Source organism: Nomia melanderi, chromosome 5 (genome assembly GCF_051020985.1).
Source record: "Nomia melanderi isolate GNS246 chromosome 5, iyNomMela1, whole genome shotgun sequence".
Taxonomy (NCBI): Eukaryota; Metazoa; Arthropoda; class Insecta; order Hymenoptera; family Halictidae; genus Nomia; species Nomia melanderi.
In genome coordinates, this window is record NC_135003.1 from 18,729,648 (window position 1) to 18,756,269 (window position 26,622).

The window sequence follows — 26,622 nt, forward strand, 5'->3', positions numbered from 1 at the left end:
AGCTACACTTTGTTCACACGAATTTTAACAATTTCTTTGGTTTACAATTGTCCTTTGGAAATGACAATTTCTTTTAAATAATATGTTAACACTTAATCTTTCTAATAAATCTTCACATATACCATTCTAGATAACCAATTCTAATCTTTTGTTCTATTTCACAGTACAGTTAATAATAATATTTTGTATTCATTAAGAGTTTTATTTAAATGCTTTTTTATCATTTTCAAAAGAATATAAAAAATAGATATATAAATGAATTAATATGAACACATATAGTACACCTTACTTTTTAAATATATAATTACATTAAAAAATTAAATGGTCCATAGAACATGTTACATTACTCTTCTTTGAAATGTATTATTGTTTCAGCACTTAAATGAAATCTTTTTCTGTATTCTTCTTATTTACAGGAAAAATAAGTAAAACTAATGACATTGTCTGTTACATTAAAATTTATATTTTCTCATTTTATTTTGGCATATTAAGAAAGAATGTTCATTAGAATTAACTTTTGACAACATAGAGTCATATGTAATACTGGTTAAGGTATGTTAATGAGAAAATGATGAGAATCAATGATTTTTCATGCTAATTAGTTGGCTTCAATATTCATTTAAATACACCTCTGGATAATGATTGGATGTTCAATATCACTCTAAGATATGTAATTTGAATTGTTTTCTGCTATTTGTTCTAACAACAGAATAAAGTAAAATTTAATGAAAGTTTAAAGCATATATGCAGCTTATGACTAGTGTAAACTGGCTAAGGATGCAGAGATACATTAACAATTTTCCTTTTTTAAGACAATCATTACTCCAAAGTAACAAGCACTAAACACTAATTCCGTGTGTAGTTTAAAAATTAGGCATTTCGTATAGAGTAAGAACGTAATGTCTTCACATTTTTACTATCAATATTTTTCGTATCAATATTATACAATTAGATTGCATTTCTTCAACACAAATTATTTTACAATAAATTCGAAGTATTTTTGTTCCATGTTTAACGTGTTTTGAACACTATGAGATTGCCACAGAATCTAACATATAAGAAAAACTGGATAATAAATTTTTGAAGATAACTTTTTAATTTTAAAATGCTCGAGACAATTTCCCTACTATTTAATAATAATTGCCACGATTGAAAACTACCTTAGTAAAAAATTCTATCACAAATTGTGGCTTTGAAATGTTAATCTTATCTTTAATTGTATATAATACTATGTACCTTAAACTATTTTACACATAATTATACTTTCACAGCTGACATTTTTTGTTTTTTTTTTTCAAACAGTTTGTCTGAAGCATTCATAATTATATCATTAACCTTTTGCGCTCTTAATTGTATTTATCGAGAACATATACATAGTATGTAATTTATTTTTCATATTTCTTTCATCATTTTTTGTTTATAAATACTAATTAAATTTAAATCGATTTTAATTTATTTTGTGTTACTTATATGAAAGTAACCACTGTTCTTTCAATTGTATATATTTTACACATCTATACATATCTACTTATTATAAAACTAAAACTTGTATGCCAATATTTAACAAATATTGGAGAAGTTAATCGAAGAAAAGTTAATGAAAAGCATACCGAAACACAATCGGAGTCACAAAAGATTAAACAGTTTAAATGAGTTGAGATAAATGCGCTGTTGCATCTTTTACTCGATTGACATATTGTAGAAACATCCGATACGAGACTACTCTATTTACATTCATTTATAGTTTTTCCCTAAACAATACATAATTTAAATACAGTCTCACGACAGAACATACAAGTTACTTTAGTTTTGGTAAATTTAAAGAATCAAGATTCATTCACCATTCTGATGATCCTAATTAGTGTTATCATGTTCCATAATTTATTCTCTAGTTATTTTTTTAATTTTTCATTTATACTCGCGTATGATCGTTTTTCTCGCTCTTCAAACATATTTGTAGGACACACGCGTAAACGTGTAATATAGCGATATTCTATTCGTTTGATACGAATTACGATGGACATTGTATCACATTAACTTTAACGTTAGTAAAATACAATTTCCTGTTTTAATTTTCATTCAATTCTTTTGCACATCACTCATATGCTTTATATAGCTACGAAACATCCAGTTTCAAATGAAATTTTCGTCGGTCTTTATAAGACATACACGATACAATTAAAAAAAAACAAAAAAAGAAAAAGATGAAATTTCACATTTGATGCAACTAATATATCCAAAATCGATTCGATCTTCGAATTTAGAATACTGCAATGAATTGTGTACTTAACACATTTCATTCAAGTTATCGATATATGATACAAAAGAGATATTTGACAATTCGTCGTACGACGTAAATACATCAGTATTTGTACTTTCTATTTTAATTTCTAATTTCAAATTTAAGTTACACTTCCTTTATTGCTCGGTTGACGGATAAACACTGAACTTCTAATCCAGCACCTAGAATATAACACAATAAAGTTTTTACTACGTTCCTTTTAGTTTTTTAGTTATACTTCTAATGGCAACTGTAGACTCACTTTAAGGCCTCGATACTGCCACTTAACGTCTCTTGTTCCCATGGCGTCGACCGAACTTACGGTTTTTTCTATAAACATGAAAGGAATGCTCGTTTGTGATAGTGCTAAAGAAATACGAAAATCTATCTTTTAGATAGCTTTAATGATAGCAGAATGTTCATAAAATAATATGTAATATATTATTGTAAAACTATACCTAATTTTACTTGGTGAAGGAACTGGAGCGTGTTCGGCGATAACAGGTAATACAGAAGTGAATTTATCAGTTGGACGTAAAAGGCGCGCCGTACGAGAGGACAATCTCCATATCAGTCTTTGTTTGTGAGGAGTTTGCTCTTGAGCATTGTATTTGCTCAATATAGCACCTACAGCCTCGTGTGTAGAGAAAAAACTTGTGTCTGAAATCTATAAACAAATATAACATATAGCATGCACAAAAGTATTTTAAAAAAACTGAATTACTTATTATTATCAATATTTCAACATTACCTTACATATTTTCTGAAGTTCTACAGCAAATTCTAAGAGTCTAAGCAGTTGACATCGTGGTGTTGCAGTCGTATTGATAGTAGAGGAACTAGGTACAGTGATTGTGGACTTAGAAGCATCTGCATTAGTATCCAACCAATTAACTGCATTATCTAAATATGTGCAAAGTAAAACAAGTGCCACTTCCGATGGCCTTACACTTGCACAATTACCGTCACAAGCAACCATCTCTAACCTGAGAAGAAGCTCAGATTCCTGAAATAATGTACACAGTAAATTTACATTGTTACTGTTTTACTTTAATACGATATATAATAAATAAAATATACTAAAACATATATCTTACTGTAACGATACTGTTGTACATATCTCCTAAACCAAATTGTAATGCAACTGCATGAAACATGGCATTGAATAATCGAAGAAAAGTCAAGGAAGTAATGGGTTGTGTACCAGGTGCCCATTCTAGTTTGTTCCGTATTACTTCTGACATACGCTTAAGATCACCACCCGTGCATTTGCATTGGGAAATAGAGACTAAGTGATCAGCATCTAAGGACTGTGCTAATTGAACAGCAGCTATGTGAAAAGCAGATACACTGATGCAAGCCATATGTTTTGGCCTTGCTTTCATCTTTGTTAAGAAGCGGTCCATGAGGTTGATGGCAATAAAAAACACATCTGATGGTAGATCATACCATACTTTCAAACATCTCAGAACATGAGCTGATCCGTCACGAGCTCCGATTGTTATTTCATCATTCTGAAAGAAAAGAATAATCATTTATGCGAACACTGTATATAAATATACCTATTTGTACAACTTTTAAACTTACCTGTGTTATATTGGGTAACTGAAGATTAGGTTGATACTTTACTTCAAGGACCAAAGCTTCTTGCAGTTGTTCAAGTAGCGGGTGGATTGCATCCGGTACAGGCAAGCCCGATGTGTCCATTCCTGCGATGTGTGACCAACAGCTAACTACAGCAACAATCAAATAATAATATTGTACAAAAAATGTGTAGTGTGGCTGATGTAGGTGTCACACAACAAGAATGGCGCAGCTGGCTAGCCTTGTATCTGTAAAAATAAAATAACACCAATATGTAAAAAAATTACTCAAAACATTTTCATTGTCACTGAATTATTATATGTAACTTAAGTTATGAATTCAATTTAATATTGTGAATAAACATAATAAAAAAAATATATAATAATAATAATAATACGATGAATTAATGTTAACATATGAGGTGACATATTTTTTAATTAAAGTATGAAATAATTATTTCACTTGACAGCAAAATAGTAATTATTGCGTAAATATTTAAACGTACAAGTAATATTTAAGAAATACAAATGATTTGTTCCCCATAGTTCTATTTCCTTTTATGATCTGGGGCGTACGTGTTTACATCCACGCGCCTTCAAGCGGTCTAACCGACGGTTTCGAAGAACATACTAGAAAACTGATTCATTCGAATTACGAAAGAGTAATATAAAAGAACGGATAACCTCGTTAAATTAAACTTGGAACAAGATTTTGGTATTTTTAATATTTACGTGTTGTTTCATCAGATCGAAGTATTTGGCAATGAGTCATCACACACAATTAAAAAATTTGAAGTCTTATTGTATATGTATTTGAAGAATAATTTATTTTTCAAAGGTGTACGTGCACGTTAATGGTAAACGATTTAAAAAGGCAATAATAATACTAATAACATTGGAATGATTTATATAAATGAATTTTAACGACAAAAATAATGCTAATAATATATATAAACATCATTACCATCAACATTATCTGTGATGAAAATATAAAATATTTAAAAACACGAAAGGATGGATGGCATTGAATTAAAAGGTAATTTTAAATTCCACAGAAACACGCACACCGACAACGGCACATATATAGCTACACAAAGCCATTGAACGGCTGATGCAACGAACTGTCAAAATCAAGGATATGAGTAAGATTCGCTTTGTTTACCTTGAAACACTTGTAAAAGTTCGTCACGCGATGAAATCATATTAAAATATTAAATAACGTTTGTTGCGTCAAATTAATCTTTATATGACAAAAAGGAAAAATTTAATAATGTGCTCGACGCGAGAGTTTAAAGGGCTACTATTTTTAAAGAATTTCAGTCGGTCACAGAGACGTGAATTCATCGCAATTATTAGTAAACAGCTTTGTGAATTTATGAAAAATTCAATACCATGTCACAAATAATAAAATCAATATTTTTCATACAATAATTCGAAATCGTCGAGGAGAAAAATCTCAAAGGAATTTGACGCGAACAAATAAGAGAGCGTTTACATTTCGAAGGTGATTAACCGATTGATTATTGTTGGCGGGAAGCTCTCGTAAGATATACTACTATTTCTGTCTAATGACGAGTTGTGATACGTACTATTTACTCGAAGGAACACGCTCGCGTGGGATCACTGAACTATGAAAAAACTACACACACGTCTTTCTTCCTTTGTTTACGTAAGAGCAAAACAGTTCCCATGAGGAACAAACGTACGCTCTCCGAGCGCGTGCTCGAACGATACTGTGAATCACATCTGCTTCGCAAATCGTCACGGGTGAGCAACACACGAACTAACGGTCACGGCAACGAACGAAGTCCGACGAAGTCCGACGAATTTCGTCGAGAAACATTTTCCTACGTTAACGCGAAACTCAACAACAAACATTTTGTATGCATAAAACACAACCATTTGTGTAATTTCAGTCTGATTCCTTTGTAATTTGTATGTACTATTTCTATAAAAAATCTGATTTCATCACACCCCTTTACTACGTGAACTGTTAGAACAATCATAACAATTCCACTTGCAGATTCTTAAAACCACAAACATTTATATAAAAAAACTTAAAGTAATTTTGAAGAAACACTTTGTATAAATTAAATGTTATATATTCCATGAGATCGGTTCACAGAGCTCCTTGAATTTGAATACTAAACAAAGTGTGAAACAAAGTTGACTTTGTTTTGATTTCAATGAATGGTAAATTATCAAATACACAGGTACCTTGTTGACAAAGCCCCGTTGAAAAATTACAATTCATTTTGCGTGTTACCATTGTTTGCAAGAAAATGTATGCCAATATTAAGATAATTGTATCTTCAAGTGCGAAACTTGATATAACAATGCTGGGAAACATCGAACGTAGGATAATATTATAAATAGGAATAATGAAAAGAAAGAAAAATTGATGTAATTTGATCTGTCTTTGGGATAAGCGTCTTGCTCGAGGTCCTGGTATTTTAACAAGTGTAAAACAATTGGAAATGTATTCGCTCTACCGTTCTGATCGTACCACCATTTTGTTTTAGGTGGGTATTCGAATGTGTTTAGCAACAATGTACTGTGAAATATGTAAATTACAAGTGAAAAACGTACCCGGATGCGTCCGAAACGCTTTCACGTGAATGGATCACCCAATCTTGGCTTTTTTATCGTATTTGTCGGTATAGAGAGGAAATAGACCCGCAGACGAACTACTGGGTTTGACAGTTGTTTTAACAATAAGAAATGGCGGAACTACGTACGTTCAGCTGATCATTACGCGTCAACGCACGCTCATGCGTAATAAAAATAGATCCTTCGCGACTGTAAACATTTATTTTTCCAACAAAATTTTAACTTATCGGTACTGTAAAAAAATTTCTCTCATTTGAGATAACATTGGCATACATTATAAGAAATTATATGAATAATATCATTTTTTGTAATTTAACGTCAACTATAAGTTGTAACGATAACCTCAGGATTTAACGGCGGAAATAGACTTGATATCAATACACGAGTTTCAATATTTTCGATTTTATTCAAAATTCAGTATAGATACTTACATATTATATATTTTTTATGACAATATAAACACGATTATTAACGTGGCAGCTGTGCTTCTTTTATTTCTTCCTCGTACTTTCAACAAATTTTTACATATAATTTATTAACATTTATCATTACAGTCAATATCACACGAGCTGAGATAATGTGATTAGAATTAAGAATTAAAAACTTTCTCCAGTTAAAATCGTTTAAATTTAATAGTCCATGAAGTATTTAAAGAATTCATTTGCTTTTAATGGATTTTTAATGTGTTCAGTCATACGAGATATCTGAAGAATATGTATGTTTGCTGTAATACTAGTATTTCAATAGCTTTTTCTGTTTATGAAAATCATTTTTACAAAATAACATTATACTAAGAGTATACGTTGTTTCACATAAAATTAATTTAAATTATATTAAAAATAGCACGTTTTGTGTTACAGAACATTTTTCTATATATAAAATCTTATGTCTAACATTATTTAAATTTTCAACAATTGTTTTCATTAGGCAACTTTTTATCTGACTTAATTTTTTCCAGCTGCTCTTCTTCTAATGCTTTCACAGCTGATTCCAAAGTAAACAGATGCTCGTCATATACATTTGGTGCTATTATTCGCATTGCTGAGGCTAATTTATATAAATATTCTGTATTAGCTCCACTAGGACCATGTGATACAAGTATTTGTTTTGCTATTGTAGATACATCTTCTACACCTGCATAATTTGGATTATCCTGTCCGCCTATGTAAATTGTAATATAAAATGATGTATCATCTGTACTTAATGGTATCAATGTTGTACGTTCTAAGTTGTCCTGATAAGCATTATTTGCTAATGAATGAACTCCAATGTTTTCTATTGAATAAGACGGGTAAAAAAGAACACTTTTCCTTTCATAACCACCTTTTTCTCTGTAATCTAAATGCTTGACAACTTTATTAACATCTTGGGATGATATTTTATATGCAATACCCCATACTTCATCGTTAGCATTATTGGAAGCAATTAATGTAACAACTCGACCAGGCTGAAAAAAAATCAGGTACAATGATATGAATACGTACAAACTTGAGAAAAGTGAAGTCATAAAAATCAGAAATTTAATATATTTTAATATAAAAATAATTTTACACATACTCTGCTAGGTACTCCTCTATGATCTGTACTTTTCTGATAAAATCTCCTTTTATATCCTTTGATGTGTCCAACCAATGTTTTTTCATAAGGAAAATCCGCTTTCCATACAAGTGAACCATAACCAAATACCCACATTATAACTTATCTCATTAAACAATAATTAGCTTGACGATTCACTCGACTTTTAATTTAAAACGATGCTCGTTAATAAATTGGGGTCGTTAAAGGAACGCATTGCACCAGTTCTGAAAGTGTCTTGCGTTAAATTCACATCATGCTGTCCATCGCAACTTAAAAAATATACACCGTTCATACAAAACAAAGTACCTATCTGTACTTGTTTTCCGCATGCTAAATTTTCGAATGATTACAGTATCTAATAATTTTAAATAAACTTATAATTCCTTAAATATATAAAATCATCATGATAGAGTTAGTGTTCAGTGTTCATACAATTCAGAGTTTCATAGTGGAATGATCGGTAATTCAGAACATCTGACAGCGAGTCCCATGAGTTTGCAATATCTACCCTATACCTCATTTGTGCTCATTTGTAAAATTAGGTATGAACAAGGTAACTTCTCGCGAGGGGAATGTCACTAGAGTGGCCGCCAAATTTCAATTAAATCTTTTCCACGAACTTTACTTACCAAGATTTATTTAATTCTACGTAATTTTATATTAATTTGACTTTTTGCGTATTCTCTGACTTGTAAACACGAAGAAGGTTAGCCCGCGAATGGCTTGCGACGTCTTTCACGTTTAAATGTGGTCTGATGTAAAGGTCGTGTTACACATAAGTGCATGCGCGTAACAAAATTTAAATCCGATCATCATGTGGACGTCCTAATGATACAATAGTTGTTTATATGTATTATTTGTGATATAATATGATAGTTGTTTATTATAGTGATCGATGAATTAAATTTCATTAGTACATCCCAAAATGATTTCGAAATTTTTATGTACCGATGTATTAGCTATTTACTGTAGTCGAAATTTCATTTTTGTAGGTTAGTACAATGTATATTATAAAATTTATTAATAATTTCTTTTTAATTTTTACATAATTTTTTCTTTCTATTTACAGGTATAGGTTGTGCCTTACATATTTTTAACACTAGTACTTTCAAATTAGAAAAGAAAATAGATAGTCTTTATCCATATAATATTCATGGGATTGTAGGAGGTCCTAATGATAAGTTAGCTGTATTTGGAGCTAACTATTTTTGTACCTACACTGTTCATACAAAGGAAAAAACATTAGAGTAAGTATATTAAGTATAATATATTAAATATAGTAATGCAACTGTTATTTCATCAATATATTTATTTTAGAATTAAGGAAGACACTAAGAAAATATGTCTTAAGGATTGGATAATAGCATCAAAATGGTTTGCCCATTGTGGAATCGATTATTTAGCTATTTTATTAGCTCATAACAATATATACATATACAATACCTCCAATGAACACTATGAAGAAACATGGTGTGAAGAGAAATGTATTCTGTATCCTTATTTAGACATTCTTAAGTAATAACTTTATAGCATAAACTTAACATTATTCAAAATAGATATGCTGGTCACATGTTGATAAAGTCTAACAAGGATTTGGTAGTTTTTAGTGGAACAGTTTTTCAAGAGATATTAATATGGCAAGTAAACCATGCTTCTTGTTCAATGGAAACTGTACCAATTTTACATCGTTTACAGGGACATAATGTTAGTACTTTATTCTTTAAGAATATTAGCTCTTATGAATTTTTTTTATAAATTTTCTCAGATTTGTATTTAAGATATGAATTAAATCTTTCTTCAGGGTGTCATTTTTTCAGTTATATATGATCCATTTACAAACCTCATTTGTTCTACATCCGATGATAGAACAATCAGATTGTGGACAGTAAATTGCGATGACAATGAAGATAAAGATGATCTGGACTGGAAACAAGTAAAAATAAACTTAACACGAACAATGTTTGGTCATACGGCAAGAGTATGGAGATCCATTATTAGAAATGGAACTGTAATAACAATAGGTGAAGTGAGTAATGCTATACATGTGATATTATCAACTGTGCAATGCATTTTAATATTTATGATTTAAGGATTCTCTTATATGCATGTGGTCATTAGAAGGTGAATTGCTGAACAAAATTTGTGCTCATCATGGAGCTGCTATATGGAGTATAGACATATCGGATGATAATAAATATATTTTTACTGGAGGAGCTGATGGTGCAGTCCATACATGGTCCCTTGTTAATAGTTACATTCAAAGGGTAATAATGTTACCCAAAAATTTGTCATGTATTTCCCCAAAGTATGTTCGTTATTTATATAACAGCAATTTTTCAATTTTCAATGAAGATGGGAATCTCTTTGTTATGAATAAGTTGCACAGTGATCCAATAGAATCATTGTATCTAGAAAAGTATAGTACATACTGTATTATGGAAGTATCTTTATGTCGATCTTATATTTGCTTTGCATCGAGAGATGGATACGTAACACTATACAAAGGTAAAAACAGTTATTTGATTACATTACATATTACTGAAATTATATTAATTACTCGATCGATTGATAACATACTTTTAGTAGCTGATAGTGCAAATGATACGAAATTGGTACGGATTCTCGAAGAAAAACTAATGGATTCTCAAATATTTTCTATTCAGTGGCTGGAAAATAATAAAATAATAGCATGTGGATCAAATGGAATATTAAAAATATTTGTCTTCAGCATGGAAGGTATATATAAATGCATAATGTAACCATGTTTCAAAATGAATTTAATCTTGTTATTTTTTGCATGTAGGATCTATGACTATAGAAACAACATGTATTCTACCATCAAGTCGGGAACGGTGGTTGACAGCTGCAACACTTTATGAAGGATTATTAATATGTGGTGATAGAAGCGGAAATATGCACATTTTCAAACTTGAGGCCCCTATTTTACCTAAAGGAACAAATATAACAGAAACGAACAATAAACCTATTCAAACTTTCACTAAAGTTCATGGAAAAATTGGTATTCAAAACTTTCTAATCTTAGGTTCAAAATTGGTATCAACAGGTCGTGACGGAATGTTAAAATTTTATGAACTAAACAAGCATGAAAATACAGAAGTATTGCGTTCTCTGCACAAAGAAAAAATGCCAATGGATTGGATTAGCGGCAGCTTAAAAATTGCAAATGATATTCTTATATTAGGTTTTAAAGAGGTATATAAATATTTCAAAAGAAAGAATACTCTTATTGAATCAATGTACCTTATTTCTTTTAACGATTATTTGCAGGTGGAATTTTTGATGTACAGCATGTTCCACCGTAGAACAATAGCAAGAATTCCTTGTGGTGGAGGGCACAGATCGTGGGACTGCATGTTATTAAATGAATCAGTTATGTTCCTCTATATTCGTAATAAACGAGTACATGTTTTTGAATTTCCATTACACTCTATGAAATCACCAGTTTTATTAGTAAGTAACTAATGATCGGTTTATAACATTTAGATTACTAAATTTTATACTGACATTCTTTTATTATGAAATTTTTAGAATGGTTTTCATACAAAAGAAGTGTATTGTATCGAACCTATATTAAAACTTGATGAAGAAAATGTTTTGATATCTGGCGGAGAGGACGGTAGTCTACGTGTTTCGACCATTTCAAATATATCTATAAAAAATAATTTCACTTTTCGAACGTTAGGCATTTTTAATGGTCATATCTCCAATATAAAAGCTATTGTTTCTTTAAATTTTCAAACGGGTCATTTATGTAATAAAAGCATTATCTTTTCGGTGGGTGGAAGAGCTCAAATGAAAATATGGGAGATTAGTATAAAAACTGGTGAAACATTAACAGACTCAGATATTTCTTGTTCTGATGTTGCATCTCATATGCTGTACGGATCTGATCAAATTCGAAGGAAACAGTGGCAAGAATCTAATCAGTTTTACATTATTCAACCTGAAACTCGGTATATGGATATTGCAATATATCGTGATACACAAAACTTACATCGCATACTGCTGTTTCTTGCTTGCGCGGATGGATTTGTCAGGTAAATTGTTCATAGTGCGTTTAATAATTCTTAATATGGTAAATACGAGTTCTTTTTTAAATTTAATTTGCAGGATATTTTTGTACAATATCAGTACAAGACACATATCGTTAAAAGTGCATGCAAAGATCGTTGACCGTTGCATAACGAAAATAATTATTTTGACATACGAAGGAAAAATAATTGCATTAACAATGTCAACTGACGGCGTTGGTCGTTTCATTGATTTTACGGATGTGGTTTCAACAGTATTGGAAGAAAAAATGCAAATTGAAGACAGAGAATTAAAAAACTGTACGGATATGTGTTTTGCAAAATTGAATTTACATCAATCTGGAATTAATTCATACGACATGAAGATAATTCAGAAGAACGAGTATTTGCTAGCAACTGGTGGCGACGATAATTTATTCAATCTTATACATTTTAAAATCTGCACGTCTTCTGATAATAAACAATTACAAATTTTATTATCATCAGAATGGAATACCTCAAACGCGCATTTTGCACAAATTACAGGTGCGTTTACAAAGTTTATTCTCTCACCTAAACGAATCATTAATTCTATCTTTTGTTTGTCTCAGGTATACGGTTCCACAAAGAAAATAAAATATTCAGTGTTGGACTGGACCAACAAATTAATATATACAATTACAATTTTAACAAAAACATTTTATCAGTGGACATATTGGAAACAATTTTCACCTCCGTGGCAGACGTAAAAGGCTTGACTGCTTGGACTACACCAAAGTACATATGCTTTTCTTATAATAAATCTACTTTTCTTTCAAATAAATTACTTTCTTTTAACTACTAATATTATAATAATATTGCAGGGGTGAATCAAAGATCTGTGCTTATGGTAAAGGTTTCGAAGTCCTGCTTTGTGAATAATAAAGAACTGTAAAATATGTATTATAGCATTGTTTAAAAAAAATTTAATAAAATAATCCATATACACAAATATTTATATCTAAATATTATTTTCCCTATCCCGTACTGTGTAAGCAACGACTTACCCAACGAGGAAGAAGCGCCATCTGTCGGGCGATGCACAGTACTAATTGACTAACAGTTTGAGACACTTCACGCTAGATGGCGTGCAACATTCTCGTCGAATAGCTCCTCAGTCCTGATGCTTCACGCGTACGTACCAGGGACTGATGAGATGCTTTTTCCAAGGAGGTGGCACGAGAGAGACTATCTCTGTCCTTGTCGCACAGTAGCTCTGTCCTTGTCTTACACATTGCGGGGATAGGGAAAAGCTTCGGAAATGCCCCACCGCTAGATGGCGATACTGTCGCTCGCAGAAAAATTTTCCATTTTCTTGCAAAACGATATATGTATACATAAGCGAAAGTGTACATTAACGAACCAATGAGTATAGGTTGTTTAGTCAAGGCTAATACTAACTGTTGCTAGTAGGTTAGAATAAGATAGACATAAACTGCAATCTGCAGTGACTTTTAGTTTTAGTGTAATATAACCATGTAACGTAATCTTTTGCAAAACGTACACTGTATAAACATAGCATGTAATTAGTTAAATAAGCTTGTATGAACTCGGCTGTTGGGCCGGCAACGGCTCAAAGCGTAACAAATTTAAAAAAAGAAGAAAATCTTCCATCCTTGTCGCACAGTCATTACGTGAATTAAATCCGTGGTTTACGTGGGTCTATACCATTAGCATTCTTATCGCTAGATTACGAGATGTCGACTGTCGATTCGAATGGAAAGTTTTTAAACAATCCTAACTGTAGCACCATCTCCAACGGAAGTCTCGGTTTTCAATTATAGCGCCACCGTACAGTTAAGCCCTCGTTTCCACAGAACGTTAAGTGCGCATCATAGGGGCGATATTGCCGATCATAAAGCGTAATATTTTATATTAAAAAAGATGTCATCTAATTTCGTACAATTGGGGAACACGATGCAAATTATGCCTCTTATTTTTGAGAAAGTAAATAAAGCTGTTAGCACCACTGAGATGCAACCGACATCTCTGGGTTTCCTTAAGTCGTGAATGCTACAGGGCGTTAAGAGCAGAACTTATAAGATGTTCGGTCTATCCTATATCTCGTTTGTGACCCAACATTGTTTGGTTTCCTTTCGAAAATGGCCGCAGTTTTAGATGAAGTCGGCAAATCTGCCGAAAAATTGGTAGACGAGGAGAAGGACGAAATCATCGACGAAGAGGACGAAACTGGTGCGTTAGAGGCGTCGAAGAAGAAAAAAAAGAAGAAGAAGAAGAAGAAAGCTGGTACGTTATTGGGTTTACTGAATGGGTGTATCCTCGTCGTTTCGAGAGTAAGGTTCATCGCATGCCGTGGCTTAGTTTTCGAGAGTCATCCTTCTAAATAATCCCATCAGTGTTGAATATTTTACGACGCCACGTTTCCAAATTTTGTTCTTTGGTAGATTAATGGAATTTTAAGTCATGATGGGGTAACTGTTCAATGGAATAAGTAAATCTGAAATTCGCTGAGATCGGCACAATGTGGAAGTTACTTTGCGCCTCCCGTACTTCCTGTTACCGTTTATTTTCGAAAGATTTCTCTGAATATTCTTTCTTCGCGTAATCCTTACAATACTGCTACTGTTATGCATACTTCGTTTATTGTATCTTTTTCATCAGATTATTGCAAATTCCGTCAATTATATAATATTACCCGGAAATGAACGTATGAAATATTTATAGGCTTTAAAACATGCACATACTAAATTGTTTATTCATGAATGGAATGTTACACAGTAGACAATGATAGACAAATTAAAAAGATTACAAACATTATTACAATAAATGGCTATTGTTAGCTTGTAACACAATACCGTAATGCTTATGTTGTCGCGTAGGAGCTGGTGAAGCTAGTGCAGATGTTCCGGAAGGAGAAGATGATAAAGCAAAGGAAAATATTACAGCTGGAGAAGGTACATTTAATTTGAAAATTAATCCGTAATGTAATTGGTAGAGAATACAATCTGGAATTGACAATATTTTTATAGAAGCTACTGCAGAGACAGCAGAGAATGATGGGGATGGAGATGAAATTAAAAAGAAGAAGAAGAAGCGTAAGCCACGTGGGAAAGGAGGAGTTAAGCAGCAAACGGATCCTCCGACTGTGCCTGTGTCAGAGTTATTCCCTGATGGGAATTTCCCCATAGGTCAGATAATGGAACATCCTCCTGCTGCAGGGGTAGACGATAGAATGGCAAAAGAACGTTTCTCCAGTGAGGAAGCACGTACTTTTGATAGAATGAATAATGATATTTATAACGAAGCTAGACAAGCAGCTGAAGCTCATAGGCAGACAAGAAAGCATATTATGAATTGGGTAGGTTCTAACTACTATAAGTTAAACGTATAATTAAATATTCTATCTCATCATCACTTACATAAAAAACATGTTGTTTTGTCTGCAGATAAAGCCTGGAATGACAATGATAGAGATCTGTAATGAGCTGGAAAACACAGCTAGAAAGTTGATAGGAGAGGATGGTCTGAAAGCTGGATTAGCTTTCCCCACTGGTTGCTCTAGAAATCACTGTGCGGCTCACTACACCCCGAACGCTGGTGATCCAACTGTCCTCGAATACGATGATGTTACCAAGATCGATTTTGGTACACACATTAATGGACGGATCATTGATTGTGCATTTACCGTGACGTTCAATCCGAAATATGATAAGCTCATCGAAGCTGTTCGCGACGCAACAAATACAGGAATCATGGCTGCCGGGATTGACGTTCAACTTTGCGATGTCGGTGCTGCGATTCAAGAGGTCATGGAGTCGTACGAGATCGAATTGGGTGGGAAAACTTATCCGGTACGATCATTATATCCTTCCTTCCATAATCTGCTTCTTATCATTGTAAATGAAATTGATGTTATTGATCTGAATGTAATCAACAGATAAAGTCCATTAGAAATCTGAATGGACATTCAATTGCTCCGTATCGTATCCATTCTGGGAAAACTGTACCGATAGTTCGAGGTGGCGAGGCAACCAGAATGGAGGAAAATGAATTCTACGCAATTGAAACCTTCGGGTCTACTGGAAAGGGGATCGTACACGACGACTTGGATTGCTCTCATTACATGAAGAGTTTCGATGCTGGTTTCGTTCCATTGAGATTACAGTGCAGCAAGTCCCTGCTTAACACAATTAATAAGCATTTCGGTACGTATCGATCAAAGTCTTGAGGGTTCACAGGAGAAGAGTAGATTCATTTATGTTATTTATTTTTGTACGTGTTTCCATTGTAGGTACTTTGGCTTTCTGTAAACGATGGCTGGACCGGGTTGGGTGTACCAAGTACCAAATGGCGTTGAAAGATCTGTGCGACAAAGGTGCAGTCGACGCTTACCCACCGTTAGTTGACGTGAAGGGATGTTACACTGCTCAATTTGAGCACACCTTGGTCTTACGTCCAACGTGTAAAGAAGTCATCTCACGCGGGGATGACTATTAAAAAGTATCTGTTGTGAAATCGCGTTGCATATACTCACACCTTCGGTCTAGGAATGTACAAGTTGGTCTGTGTAAAATCACTAACGATAAATGTTTATGATTAATAACGCGAACTTCAATTATATCACCTAATGTTACTTCATTCTCGGTTCCCTTTGCCTATGTATAATTAACGGTCTTCTCTGCAACGCATCGTTGCTCCCATTAACACGCCTGTTTCTCTTCACCCTGATTTATTCACCATTATAATACGAATTAGCATCAACGTCTCAACACTCTTCTCTGAACTTGTTGTTTATTCCCCATGGATAAGCGAAGATGAAAAAAGATACTATCGATGTTGAATAAAATATATTTGATACTTCAATCATACCGTTGCGATAATAGTCCTAAACATGATTAGTTCGCGTACGCCATTAGGCAGAATTTCTGTGTCTAAGGCTTGAAACTCGCGAGTATTTCTCACGCTGTGTAAAATATTCGAATGCACTTCACTATACGGGCAATTTTACACGCATCTGTGCACATAGGGTGAATCACCTAAGATTATAACGTAAAATAATACCTCGGTTGTTTGTAGTGAGATTTCAAAGGGGTCAGAGATTTTAAAGTCATTTATAATTTTTCAAATGTAATAACGATCCCTTCGCGTAGCATATTTCTCCCTGTAAATTTTGTTACCATTGATAGCAACAATGATATTTTAAATATTAATAAGGTTAGGTAAGAAACAAATGAAAGTAAATGATCAGTGACTGTCGAGCACACTACACAAAGTGTGTGAAACGCTCGTATCCACGTTCCTGGTTCGTACAGTTTAATGTTACGATAATAAACGTGCTTTTATTACGCTCCAGAAGTAACAGGATTGAATACACTTTGACGCGTTGTAATCAATAGAGGAATCACTAGACTCGAATCAACGATCATGTTTCTAGAGTACTTTGATCGCTGTCGATCGAAACAGTATCTGCGTAACAATATATGATCTATTACTTTTCTGAACTATGAACACTGTAGTGTAATAAATGTTGCTACGTCGCGTATCAAACGCCTTTAACTTTTCTGCCAGGGGCGAAAGGTTCCGGCCGTTCGATCATCAAACCATTTGATATTCGTCATTCGTGAACCCAGTAAAATAAAGGTCTTAAGGGAAATGTTAACGCTATACACGTGTTATTATAACATTAAACTTTACTAGAGTTCCTTGTCTATAAATTGCCATCTAAATCTGTGAATTTCAATTCCTCCATTGAATTCGTTTAACTCCAGGATCAAAGAGTAATCGTAGAATGATCCAAAACGGCTAAACCCTTTCGCCCTCTGCTATGCAGCTATACAATCATATGGTCCCGGGGATGTTCTGATTCTACTATTCTGTCTGTCCGACAGTCGTCTGTATTCTACATTCAGGTCTAATTTTCCGTACAAATTTAGGCACGACGATAAGCTAACATTCGACATTTAGACTTTCGCGATATTTGTCTTAACTTATGTAATTTAATCTCTATACTATTCACGAGTGTTTTGTTCCTTTAACCCTACAACTACCAGACGGGTCAAAATGACCAATTGCAGATTTCTCGTTCCGCGGTTATACTAAACGTGTCGCAACGGTGCTTTCGTTAGGAAACAATTAAACGAATTCCCGTATATCTTGGTCGATGCGTTGTGGGTCTTTTGTGTTATTTTGTCAGAGGAAATTAGAAACCAGTCACTTTGACTGCTAGGTAGCGGCTACGAGTGTCGGTGACACTAAAATGGTAATTCGTCTCTGCACTAGAACGTCCTGAAACAGTCCAATACATAACAAAATATCGAATCGGCTCGACCGGCACGATCCCCGGTCGGGCCGACCGCTTTTTCCCGTGAAGGCGATCTAGTAAGGCCTGCTCGTCGGAAATCTCAGCGTCTCGTTTCCCCATCGTTCAGTCGAAACTTTGAGGACGCGGTGCGCGATGGATGTTGCTCGAGGGATGTCGTCTCGACCGCGATTTCTCGGATTCAACGCGTTCGCGAGCTCTGTGCCGACTGCTGTCGATGGAACAAACGCTACGAGCTTCTCTTTCGATCACCGCGAGATACACAATTTAAAGCTTTTTCATTGACAACGCACCATATACTTTATCCACGTTCGATATCAGACGAATCGTTTCCCACGACCTATTCGTTAAGCGATATACGTACTCCTCGATTGTCGTCGAAAGATTTAACGCTGCGCAACGCGATGACAATGTTACCGAAGGAAACGTCGCCTTTGCAAAGCGTACAAAGCAAGCAGCCGCTAATTAGCGGCGGGTAAGGCAGCCGACGGAAACCGGACAAGCCGGCTCCGGCAGTGCCAGATGCCAGCTCGCATCGTGCGAAGACAAAACCGCCTGAAATGCTGGCGCCGAGGTCGATCCCACGACGGAGATCCATTCTGAACATCGGACAGCGTCGTTCAATCTCCTAGCCATCGTGAAAATTAGCAGCCGCTCCTTAATCGCGTCTTCGCGACGCTCGCAAGCCTATTTGTTCGCCACACCCAATTTCTCGCTCGCTGAAAGCTACGACACTCGTTCCATCGACAGTGCAGCGTACGCGGTAACAATCGTTTCGGTGTACAGGTGGTTCCCGCGGGAGCGGTACGCTCCTAACAGGCAAGACGATCCACTCGATCCGGCCGCCGCTCGGAGGATGATTCGACAGTCATTCTGTTCCGCGGCGAAGCGTTCTCCGACAACTTTGGAAGAGTAAGGCAATTTGTCTACGTTGAAGAGAAGAGACGACGCGCGCGGTCAGGCTGCGGTTACAGTGCGCACGTTCTTCGACGAACTGGCGTCCTGACGAATCCAACGCGCCAGATTAATCAAACGTGTGTACGAATTCTTTGTCCATCGCAACGCCAGTTTATCTAGACTCTTATCCACTGTAACCTCAGCCTTAAGGCCAAATACACACGAGCGGTCTGCTTGAAAACCTCGCGCATGCGACTGTTTTGATAGAACGGGGAAAGTTCTCTTAGACCCGATACACACTGTCGACGTTCGATCACCATCATCTCGGTTATTATTAAATACTCTTCAATCGCTTAGAATCTACCCGATATCGGTCCAATCTCTATCCTTGATCATCGACAACGGACAAGGATGCTCAGCGAAGCTACAGTGTGCATCGGGCCTTACTCTTTCCCCGTGAGACAGAACTTTGCTTCCCTCTAATTCGAAACGATCTTGGCTGCGTTCGCGCGCGAACCACTGCGCTGCGCGCATTCGGTCTAAACGGAGCCGCCGAACGGATGAGTCGTCGCGACCGGCCGCGGGTAAACGATCGTTCTCTCCCGGGGCGACGTTCCCGCTTCCGTCGACGCGGCCGCGTTGTATAATCCTCTGTTATTATTTAATCGATTCTTATCGGATTACGCATACGTATATGTACATGTCGGTCGAGTTACACGGAACGCGACGCGACGCGACGCGACGCGAGGCGACGAAAGAGTCGTCCCGCCCCCGTCGCGGGCACGCAGCAGGCAACCCCGATCAATCGCGTCCTCTCTCGCTCTACGCCGCTGGCGCAGACCGCAACGGTGCCCGCTTATCGCGTTACACGATCGACCTTTTGTCTCTGCGTTTCTTCTCGTCTCTCCTCGCTCGATTCACTGAGAGTCTGTGCGCGGTCTCAGCTTCGCCCTCGCCGTCGCCAGAAGGTTGCTCGGTGGCTCCATCGTCTGCTGCGACTGCTCCAGCTGCAAATCGATTATTCGGTTAACGAAACTACGCCGAAAGGCCCTACGTCTTGTACCTCAGATACTCGAGGCACTTTGGAGTTTAGGAAACTGGACTAACCCCTTAGCTGGACACACTTGGGACATGAAACCTGCAGCTTCGCGATTTATATCACAGCTGATTAAAGCTCTATCGTTAACAATTCGCTATCAGATAAAAGTCCGCTCATTTTAATGTCTCTGAATTCTTTTACAATTCAGTGGATTTTTCGATATTTCCTGATTTCTGTCGTTTCTTTGTTCTCGCGTTGGCTTCACAGCGACTCATTAGAAAGATAGCGGACGCATAATTTAGCCCTTTGCACTCGGAAGTTTTGACTAGAAATATTTCAACATTTTCCGACGAGATGTAATCGATACTTTGTGAAACTAAGTCGACGAGAAATCACGTACATTGAGGAACAAAGCTATTTTATTTGAATATTTCTCAAAATGATATATGATATTAAATATCAAATTTTATAGTTTTACTGTATGAAATCAAGTGGTGAGAGTGACCTGTCGAGTGCAAAGGGTTAGTAACGCGCGAACTGAATTGCAAGTTGGTCAGAGATTGTCCTCGATAAGGGGTTAGGACAGGTGAAATCTTCGGAGGGCGATGAAACTGACCGCCATCTCGATGTGTTTCGCCCTCTGCTCGATGGCCCTCTGCAGCGCGGTTCTGGGATCGTCCTTGTAATTCTCCTCCCGGTTCCTCTCGGCTTCTCTCCTCGAGGCAGCCTCCCTCTGCTTCTCGAGCGCTCGTTGCAGCTCGCTCTTCTGATTCAGCACGTTCCGGCCCCTGGAAGAAAGTGAAAACCGATGCGGTCAGGTAATCTCGCCGGTCGTGAAAATTCGCGGGGAAGGGAAAAACAGGCGCGAACGATCGGCCGGCGAGCGGTTCACCGGTAAAAATTGATGGCAATGAGTCACCGGAGAGAGGAGCGACTCGTGCTCCGCCGGCAGGAAACGATTTTCTCGGCGATAGGCGTGCGAAGCGAGTCGCGCGAGTTTCCCGTTAGACACTCCGTCGCGCGATTTGCTTAAAAACGGGTTCGAACGCCGCGTTACGTAGCCGATGACGTTCCGCTTCTGTTACTCTTGTTTCGACTCTATTGGTACCCTGCGATTTTCCGTGGTCCTTCATAAACGTGCGGGTTTCGAGACATTTATCGTAACTTTCCGAAAAGTAAAGATACACCTTTGCATTCTCTTTGGTTTTATTCTAACATCTGCGTAGCAAGCGAAGCCGAAATATCGAAAGCCGAATCAGAAACGGGCGATTTTGACTCGTTTGGTAGTTTCAGCGTTAAACTAAAAAAAGTCCGTAACGATGGGAGCCGATAAATTTCTCTCGGAATTGTCCAGCAATCTTCTTTCCGTCTCGAATGGACAAACAAGTGTAATATCACACGTAAACCTACACTTTCTGATTGAACAGCAGCTCTCTGCGAAGATCCTTATGGTTATTGGAGGTGAGGTAGGGATTGTACGGTTTTCTCGGCAAGATCAAGCCGTCCGGTCCCATGTGCGGAGCAGGTGGCGGCGGAGGCGGTACACCCAACACCGGTGCCATGTTTCTCCCTGCAAAAATATAGTCTGCCATTAGCGACGCCGCCGATTCCCCAGCACTTTCGCTCGCGCATCAATAATTCTATCGAACGGGGACGGGGCAGGAGTACATTTTCTAGACACGTTTCACGCACTCCGCATATTTTACGGCGTACTCGTCATTGTTACATTCGGAACAGACATACGGTCGCGCCACGTGTTTCACGTGTTTCACGCGCTGAACTCTACGATGACGTGTCAGAGGCGTTACTTCATTTCGCTACGATCTTCGGGTGCACGCCAGATTGTAAGCAAATTCGCATTTCCTCGGAATTGAAATAATTCGGTGGAACCAACTGGACATTTATATTCTACCGAAATTTTACTACAATCGGTGGCCAGCCATCCGAGGTATCGAAATAAAACTATTCAATGATATTTCGTAAATAACTAGATAACAATAAACAACTATAATGGTTAAGCGAAATTCATCAGAGTTCACCGCAGCCGCGCTTAACGTGTTCATTAACATTAGAACTGCCGAGTAACTAGCGCGATTAACGTGCAATCCCTATGAAAAATCTAACGTCATTTCGTACGTCCGATGCTTTCAAGGTATTAATAGTTGCGAGGCAAAGAAATCGAAACCGCGTCGATTTCGAGCGGCGCGCAGTTCCAGTATTAATTTCACACTCGCTTCTTCACTCGCATCGCGTTTTTTATTCACCCTCGAACGTGGCGATCCTCGCCCTGACGGAACCCTCCTCGCACATCGCGGCGATTCGCACTGAAGCATTTCCGGCCGGCCCGTATCAAACAGCCGACTCCTATATAGTTTTGCGCGGGGCTTCGCGTACCCGCTAATCGGATAGAGTACGCCGGTACCTGGAGAACCGGGAGACCCTATGCGCCTTCCTATTCTCAAGGTGATGGAAACAATGCGGTTATTTCATTGGTTCATCCTCTAGAACGTACTTGGCCAAACTGCGGCTTTCTCTCTTTTTCTCTCTTTCTGTTTAGTCAAGACCGAAAAACTATCGTTAAATGACGAGCGAGACTCGCGATGAAGATTTCTAGACTAATTTAACCCTTTGCGGTCCGAAGTGCTCTTGATTTCTCACTCTGAGGTTCACGTCGACGTTAGTTCATTCAATGACAGCTCAATGCGACGCTCTATTTATTTATTCAAGAATATTTGAGAGTCATATGTCAACCCTCGAAAAGTTAAAGTTACTCATGGTCGAATGATTAGTAGTCGAACGTTTCACTTAAAGTTTCTCTTCCAGTCGGCGATGCTCCGAACTAACGATAAACGCGTTAATCAGTGTGAACAAGTGAAAAATCGAGACTGTTGCGATCTTTCGTGCAGGGTTGTTTTCCTCTCGAAAATCTCGCCCCAAAGAGTTCAATCGCGGAGGCGTTAAATTTACTGTCGACAAATTGAATTTTAAAGCGACAGCTCCGAGTACAAGCTTCCCATTAGAAGATAATCAATTAGTCCCGACAGAGAGTTAACGGTTCGTGCACTCTGGAGATTTTTCAATCGGCCCCGGCGAACTTGGACCTGAAAGGTCAGAGGAGCGTCGACGGAAACCGCGGCGCTCCGCGGCGCTCCGCGACGTCTCCCGCGAGACTGGCTAAGAGAAAAAACGACGTCGCGGTGACGCGGAGTTGCGCAATTAGCGCGCGCCTTCTTCTCTTCCCCTGTTCGCTGGTCGCGTGGGTGGCGGCCCGGAGGATCTCCCTCGCGTGACCTATCGACACGTAGAAGAATCGCCGACGCCGAGAAAAGAGGTCGCGAAAGTGAGTCACCGTTTCGTTGCGTGCCACAGCCGAGGCCCGACAATAACACAGCGTTAGAAATAGAATCGACAATGAAGCCATCTATGGATTCGACTGGATAAAATTAGAATCAATTAAAATCGAGAACGGATCTGAATCTCCTTGGAAATATTTATGGAACGAGTTAACGCGGTTGTTCGTCGCGTTCGTCGATTGTCTTAGTTCGATCAGATCTGGATATCCAGTTGGTCGAAAGACGCGAAAGACGCCGTTCGAAGCGCAACGGTTTCACGCGGAGAAACGATTAGGGACTGTTAGAAACATCGAGCAGCGTGATTACCCGCTTCGCGTGTTTCCCATTCCCAAGTGGAACTGTTAACGAGAGACTGCAAAACGTTCCGCGTCACGCGAGTCGGCTGCTGCAGCCCAGAAACTCGATAATCCGAGTTCTAGCGACAACTACCCTCTAAACTCTGGGTCAAGGTTCGAAGCTTGGCACGGATCGTTTCCTCTCAGCGAGTCGCCGCGTGCTCCACCGTCTATTCGATTCGCTTCGGGGCATTCCAGGCTTTTTAATCCGGCCGTACGATCCCAAGAATCTCGAACATCTGGAGCATTCCACCTGGGTCATCGCCGAAATCTTCCGAGAGCAACGTCGTCTCGATTCTGACGTCGTCTGGCGTTTCAACCCCTTGCGTCCTGTATCTTCTCGAGCTCGCATTAACCAGTTAACTGCGTTCGACGAGTACACGCTCCATATTTTTATTTTATCGCGCGCAGAACGAGAGGTTTTTCCAACTAAATTCCACAGTTAACTGGTTAAGAATATCGGTCGATCAAAAATCGAATTCTAAAGACTGACCAATTAATCGAACGATTACTTCGATAGATACGCACTGACGATGAAAACAGATATTATGATTTTAATACGCAACGGGAACGATAAATCGAGGAGTTAACGAGCTGTCGCGTCCGCGCGGTCGTCGTCGATAGCCAGTTGTTCGTTAAGAAACGGCAGGGGAGAGGAGAGAACGGGGGCGAAAGTTTCGCGAGAAAAGGGAAATGGATCGTATCCGCGTGGCTAAATTTTTACGAGCGAAAAGTGAATTTCACGGGCGTGCGAGCCGGCGATGCGCGACGAAAACGCTGGCTGCGTCCCGTAACGAGGGGATCTTTCGCGGATCCGCGGAATTAGCCACGAGCGACACCGCGGAGAAACAGGCACGAGCGTTCGTACGTGTCCGGCGAGAGTCACGAAACGAAAGTAAACAGCTAAACAATCTTGGAGCCCGATCGATCGTGGAATGGATTTTCTATTCCCAACTTAACCCTTTGCGGTCCGAACTGCTCTTGGTTGCTCTTTGAAGTTTCTTTAGAGACAGATTTACCAGGAGCGTAAAGAACAGCTGGGAAACACTGTTCCAAAAAGGCGCGTCCCCGATTTCCAATGATTTTCGATGATCTGCCGCGATTTCGATGGAGAACGACCAGAGGATCGGTGGATTAAGGGATGATCGAACGCTTTCGGTTTCCATTAGAAGCGCGCGTATCGAATGGACATACCGATGGGATCGAGCCAACGGCCAATTAAGATCGAAAGATGTACGAGAGCGACTCGCGGCGAAAGTAATCGGGGTTACTCGTCCGATACACTAATATCGACCCAGTTTCTCTGATCATTCTCCATTCCCGTTTTTCTTTTCTTAACGGCTAGTGTCGCGTGACTACGAGACCGGCTCGTTAGGCGTATTATACTCGATGGACGGAGCTACGATTTTTTAATTGGAGATCGATACTTTTTAGAAACCTCGCTGCGGTTTCATCCCCGCTTTAACTCTTGAATTTTCTCTTTTAGACAATCGGATACACGGCTCCGATAATCGACGAGCAGAACAATCGAATCAAATAGCGAATCTTGCGATTGGTCGTTACCCCGTTAGCGTCGACAGTAATTATTCCATTAGGATCGACATTAACCCCTTGCCGTACAACGACGAATGAGGCTCGCGATGAAGATTTCCAAACTAATTTAACAAGAATCAATGTTGTTGCAGAATGGACAATTTTGCTGTGTTTCTTACGAATTGTCGATAGCAAAATATTACACGAGCTTAGTATTGTTAGTACTTAGTACACGATTGCTCTTATTCCAGGCATCATCATAGTTGTCGCAACGATGACTGTCGGGGACTCGAATGAAGAGAAGAAACGGTGTCACTCGCACAAGAAGACACTATACTGAAGTAGCAATCGACGCGTTAAGGATAACACCGCCGCGGCGAGGGTGGCTCGCGATGGAAATCGTAAAGCGAGGGGTTGAAGTAGCTCCAGGACATAAAGGGTTGATCTGTCTCTCGAGTGCGCCTCGACGGCGTCGGGGGATGGGAATATCAAACGAGGAACGGGGAAGAACTGGGCCGATCGATTCATCGCGCGCGATCCTTTCCCTCGAAATTCCATGTCCGTCCGATTTCAGCTGACGTTTCGTCTCGCGTTTCATTAGATGTTCTTCCTCGACCGCCAACGGCTCTTCCCGTTTCAATGAGAATGTCGCTGCGTTTAACGCGTTAAGCGCCATGTCAGTCACCGGTGACTGACGCTTCCGAATGACTAGAAAACAATCGTAACGTACGAGACAACCGATGTCGAATGAAGACATTTAATAACCTAACAAAGTTGTTGATAGAGCACTGCAAGGATTGTAACGTCAAGTAATTAATCATTGTTTCTGCTTTTCTTTGCTACGACAGAAAAACTCTATGGGAAGGATGTTCAATCGCTCTCGTGTCAGCGAAAATCGTAACGCACGGCGTTAGGAATTATTTTGATTTTGCGAAGACGATCTAGCAGTGCATTTTGCTCACGAATTCCCGACGGATTCCCGACGGATAGGAGATTAGCGTGGTAAACGAGGACGGACCGATCGGACCTACATTCCTCGGGCCAGCTATCAAGCGGTCTCCCA

At 38.2% G+C, this 26,622-nt stretch overlaps 5 protein-coding genes across 13 annotated transcripts in view; 2 read left to right on the plus strand and 3 right to left on the minus strand.

Annotated features, from left to right (window-relative positions):
• Positions 1 to 440: 440 nt before the first annotated feature.
• Positions 441 to 6,599, minus strand: CycG (cyclin G). 4 transcript variants are annotated; one of them, XM_031971226.2, is made up of 7 exons: positions 6,454 to 6,599; positions 3,869 to 4,113; positions 3,379 to 3,795; positions 3,033 to 3,287; positions 2,740 to 2,948; positions 2,544 to 2,611; positions 441 to 2,463 (listed from the first exon to the last, which is right to left on the minus strand). In XM_031971226.2, exons 2-6 carry the CDS (start codon positions 3,986 to 3,988, stop codon positions 2,566 to 2,568), a joined length of 1,047 nt encoding a protein of 348 aa, XP_031827086.1. In that variant the 5' UTR covers positions 3,989 to 4,113; positions 6,454 to 6,599; the 3' UTR covers positions 441 to 2,463; positions 2,544 to 2,565. The 4 variants fall into 4 exon arrangements, with proteins under 4 accessions (XP_031827086.1, XP_076223755.1, XP_076223756.1 ...); XM_076367640.1 differs by having other exon boundaries at positions 2,544 to 2,647; XM_076367641.1 differs by lacking the exon at positions 6,454 to 6,599 and adding an exon at positions 5,454 to 5,622 and having other exon boundaries at positions 2,544 to 2,647.
• Positions 6,600 to 6,860: 261 nt separating this feature from the next.
• On the minus strand, positions 6,861 to 8,827 carry LOC116424616 (putative glutathione-specific gamma-glutamylcyclotransferase 2). 2 transcript variants are annotated; one of them, XM_031971230.2, is made up of 3 exons: positions 8,682 to 8,827; positions 8,032 to 8,276; positions 6,861 to 7,921 (listed from the first exon to the last, which is right to left on the minus strand). In XM_031971230.2, exons 2-3 carry the CDS (start codon positions 8,164 to 8,166, stop codon positions 7,382 to 7,384), a joined length of 675 nt encoding a protein of 224 aa, XP_031827090.1. In that variant the 5' UTR covers positions 8,167 to 8,276; positions 8,682 to 8,827; the 3' UTR covers positions 6,861 to 7,381. The 2 variants fall into 2 exon arrangements, with proteins under 2 accessions (XP_031827090.1, XP_031827089.1); XM_031971229.2 differs by lacking the exon at positions 8,682 to 8,827 and adding an exon at positions 8,359 to 8,566.
• On the plus strand, positions 8,609 to 13,073 carry LOC116424613 (tRNA (34-2'-O)-methyltransferase regulator WDR6). 3 transcript variants are annotated; one of them, XM_031971222.2, is made up of 13 exons: positions 8,610 to 9,044; positions 9,122 to 9,299; positions 9,370 to 9,543; positions 9,609 to 9,756; positions 9,854 to 10,078; positions 10,143 to 10,557; positions 10,636 to 10,788; positions 10,856 to 11,265; positions 11,341 to 11,523; positions 11,602 to 12,110; positions 12,184 to 12,629; positions 12,695 to 12,860; positions 12,947 to 13,073. In XM_031971222.2, exons 1-13 carry the CDS (start codon positions 8,978 to 8,980, stop codon positions 13,002 to 13,004), a joined length of 3,132 nt encoding a protein of 1,043 aa, XP_031827082.1. In that variant the 5' UTR covers positions 8,610 to 8,977; the 3' UTR covers positions 13,005 to 13,073. The 3 variants fall into 3 exon arrangements, with proteins under 3 accessions (XP_076223754.1, XP_031827082.1, XP_031827084.1); XM_031971224.2 differs by having other exon boundaries at positions 10,639 to 10,788; XM_076367639.1 differs by having other exon boundaries at positions 8,609 to 9,044; positions 10,143 to 10,788.
• Positions 13,074 to 14,091: 1,018 nt separating this feature from the next.
• On the plus strand, positions 14,092 to 16,946 carry und (methionyl aminopeptidase und). The gene is made up of 6 exons (XM_031971309.2): positions 14,092 to 14,369; positions 14,963 to 15,037; positions 15,113 to 15,441; positions 15,530 to 15,934; positions 16,021 to 16,288; positions 16,375 to 16,946. Exons 1-6 carry the CDS (start codon positions 14,225 to 14,227, stop codon positions 16,578 to 16,580), a joined length of 1,428 nt encoding a protein of 475 aa, XP_031827169.1. The 5' UTR covers positions 14,092 to 14,224; the 3' UTR covers positions 16,581 to 16,946.
• A 449-nt stretch (positions 16,947 to 17,395) lies between these two features.
• The window catches only part of LOC116424650 (uncharacterized), a 44,024-nt gene continuing 34,797 nt past the window's right edge, over positions 17,396 to 26,622 (minus strand). For all 3 annotated transcript variants that reach the window (XM_031971315.2, XM_031971314.2, XM_031971316.2), the window contains exons 4-6: positions 21,749 to 21,908; positions 20,955 to 21,126; positions 17,396 to 20,306 (exon numbers count right to left, since the gene is read on the minus strand). In XM_031971315.2, coding sequence (XP_031827175.1) covers positions 20,217 to 20,306; positions 20,955 to 21,126; positions 21,749 to 21,908 — 422 coding nt within the window. In that variant the 3' untranslated portion in view covers positions 17,396 to 20,216. The remainder of the gene's footprint in view (positions 20,307 to 20,954; positions 21,127 to 21,748; positions 21,909 to 26,622) is intronic.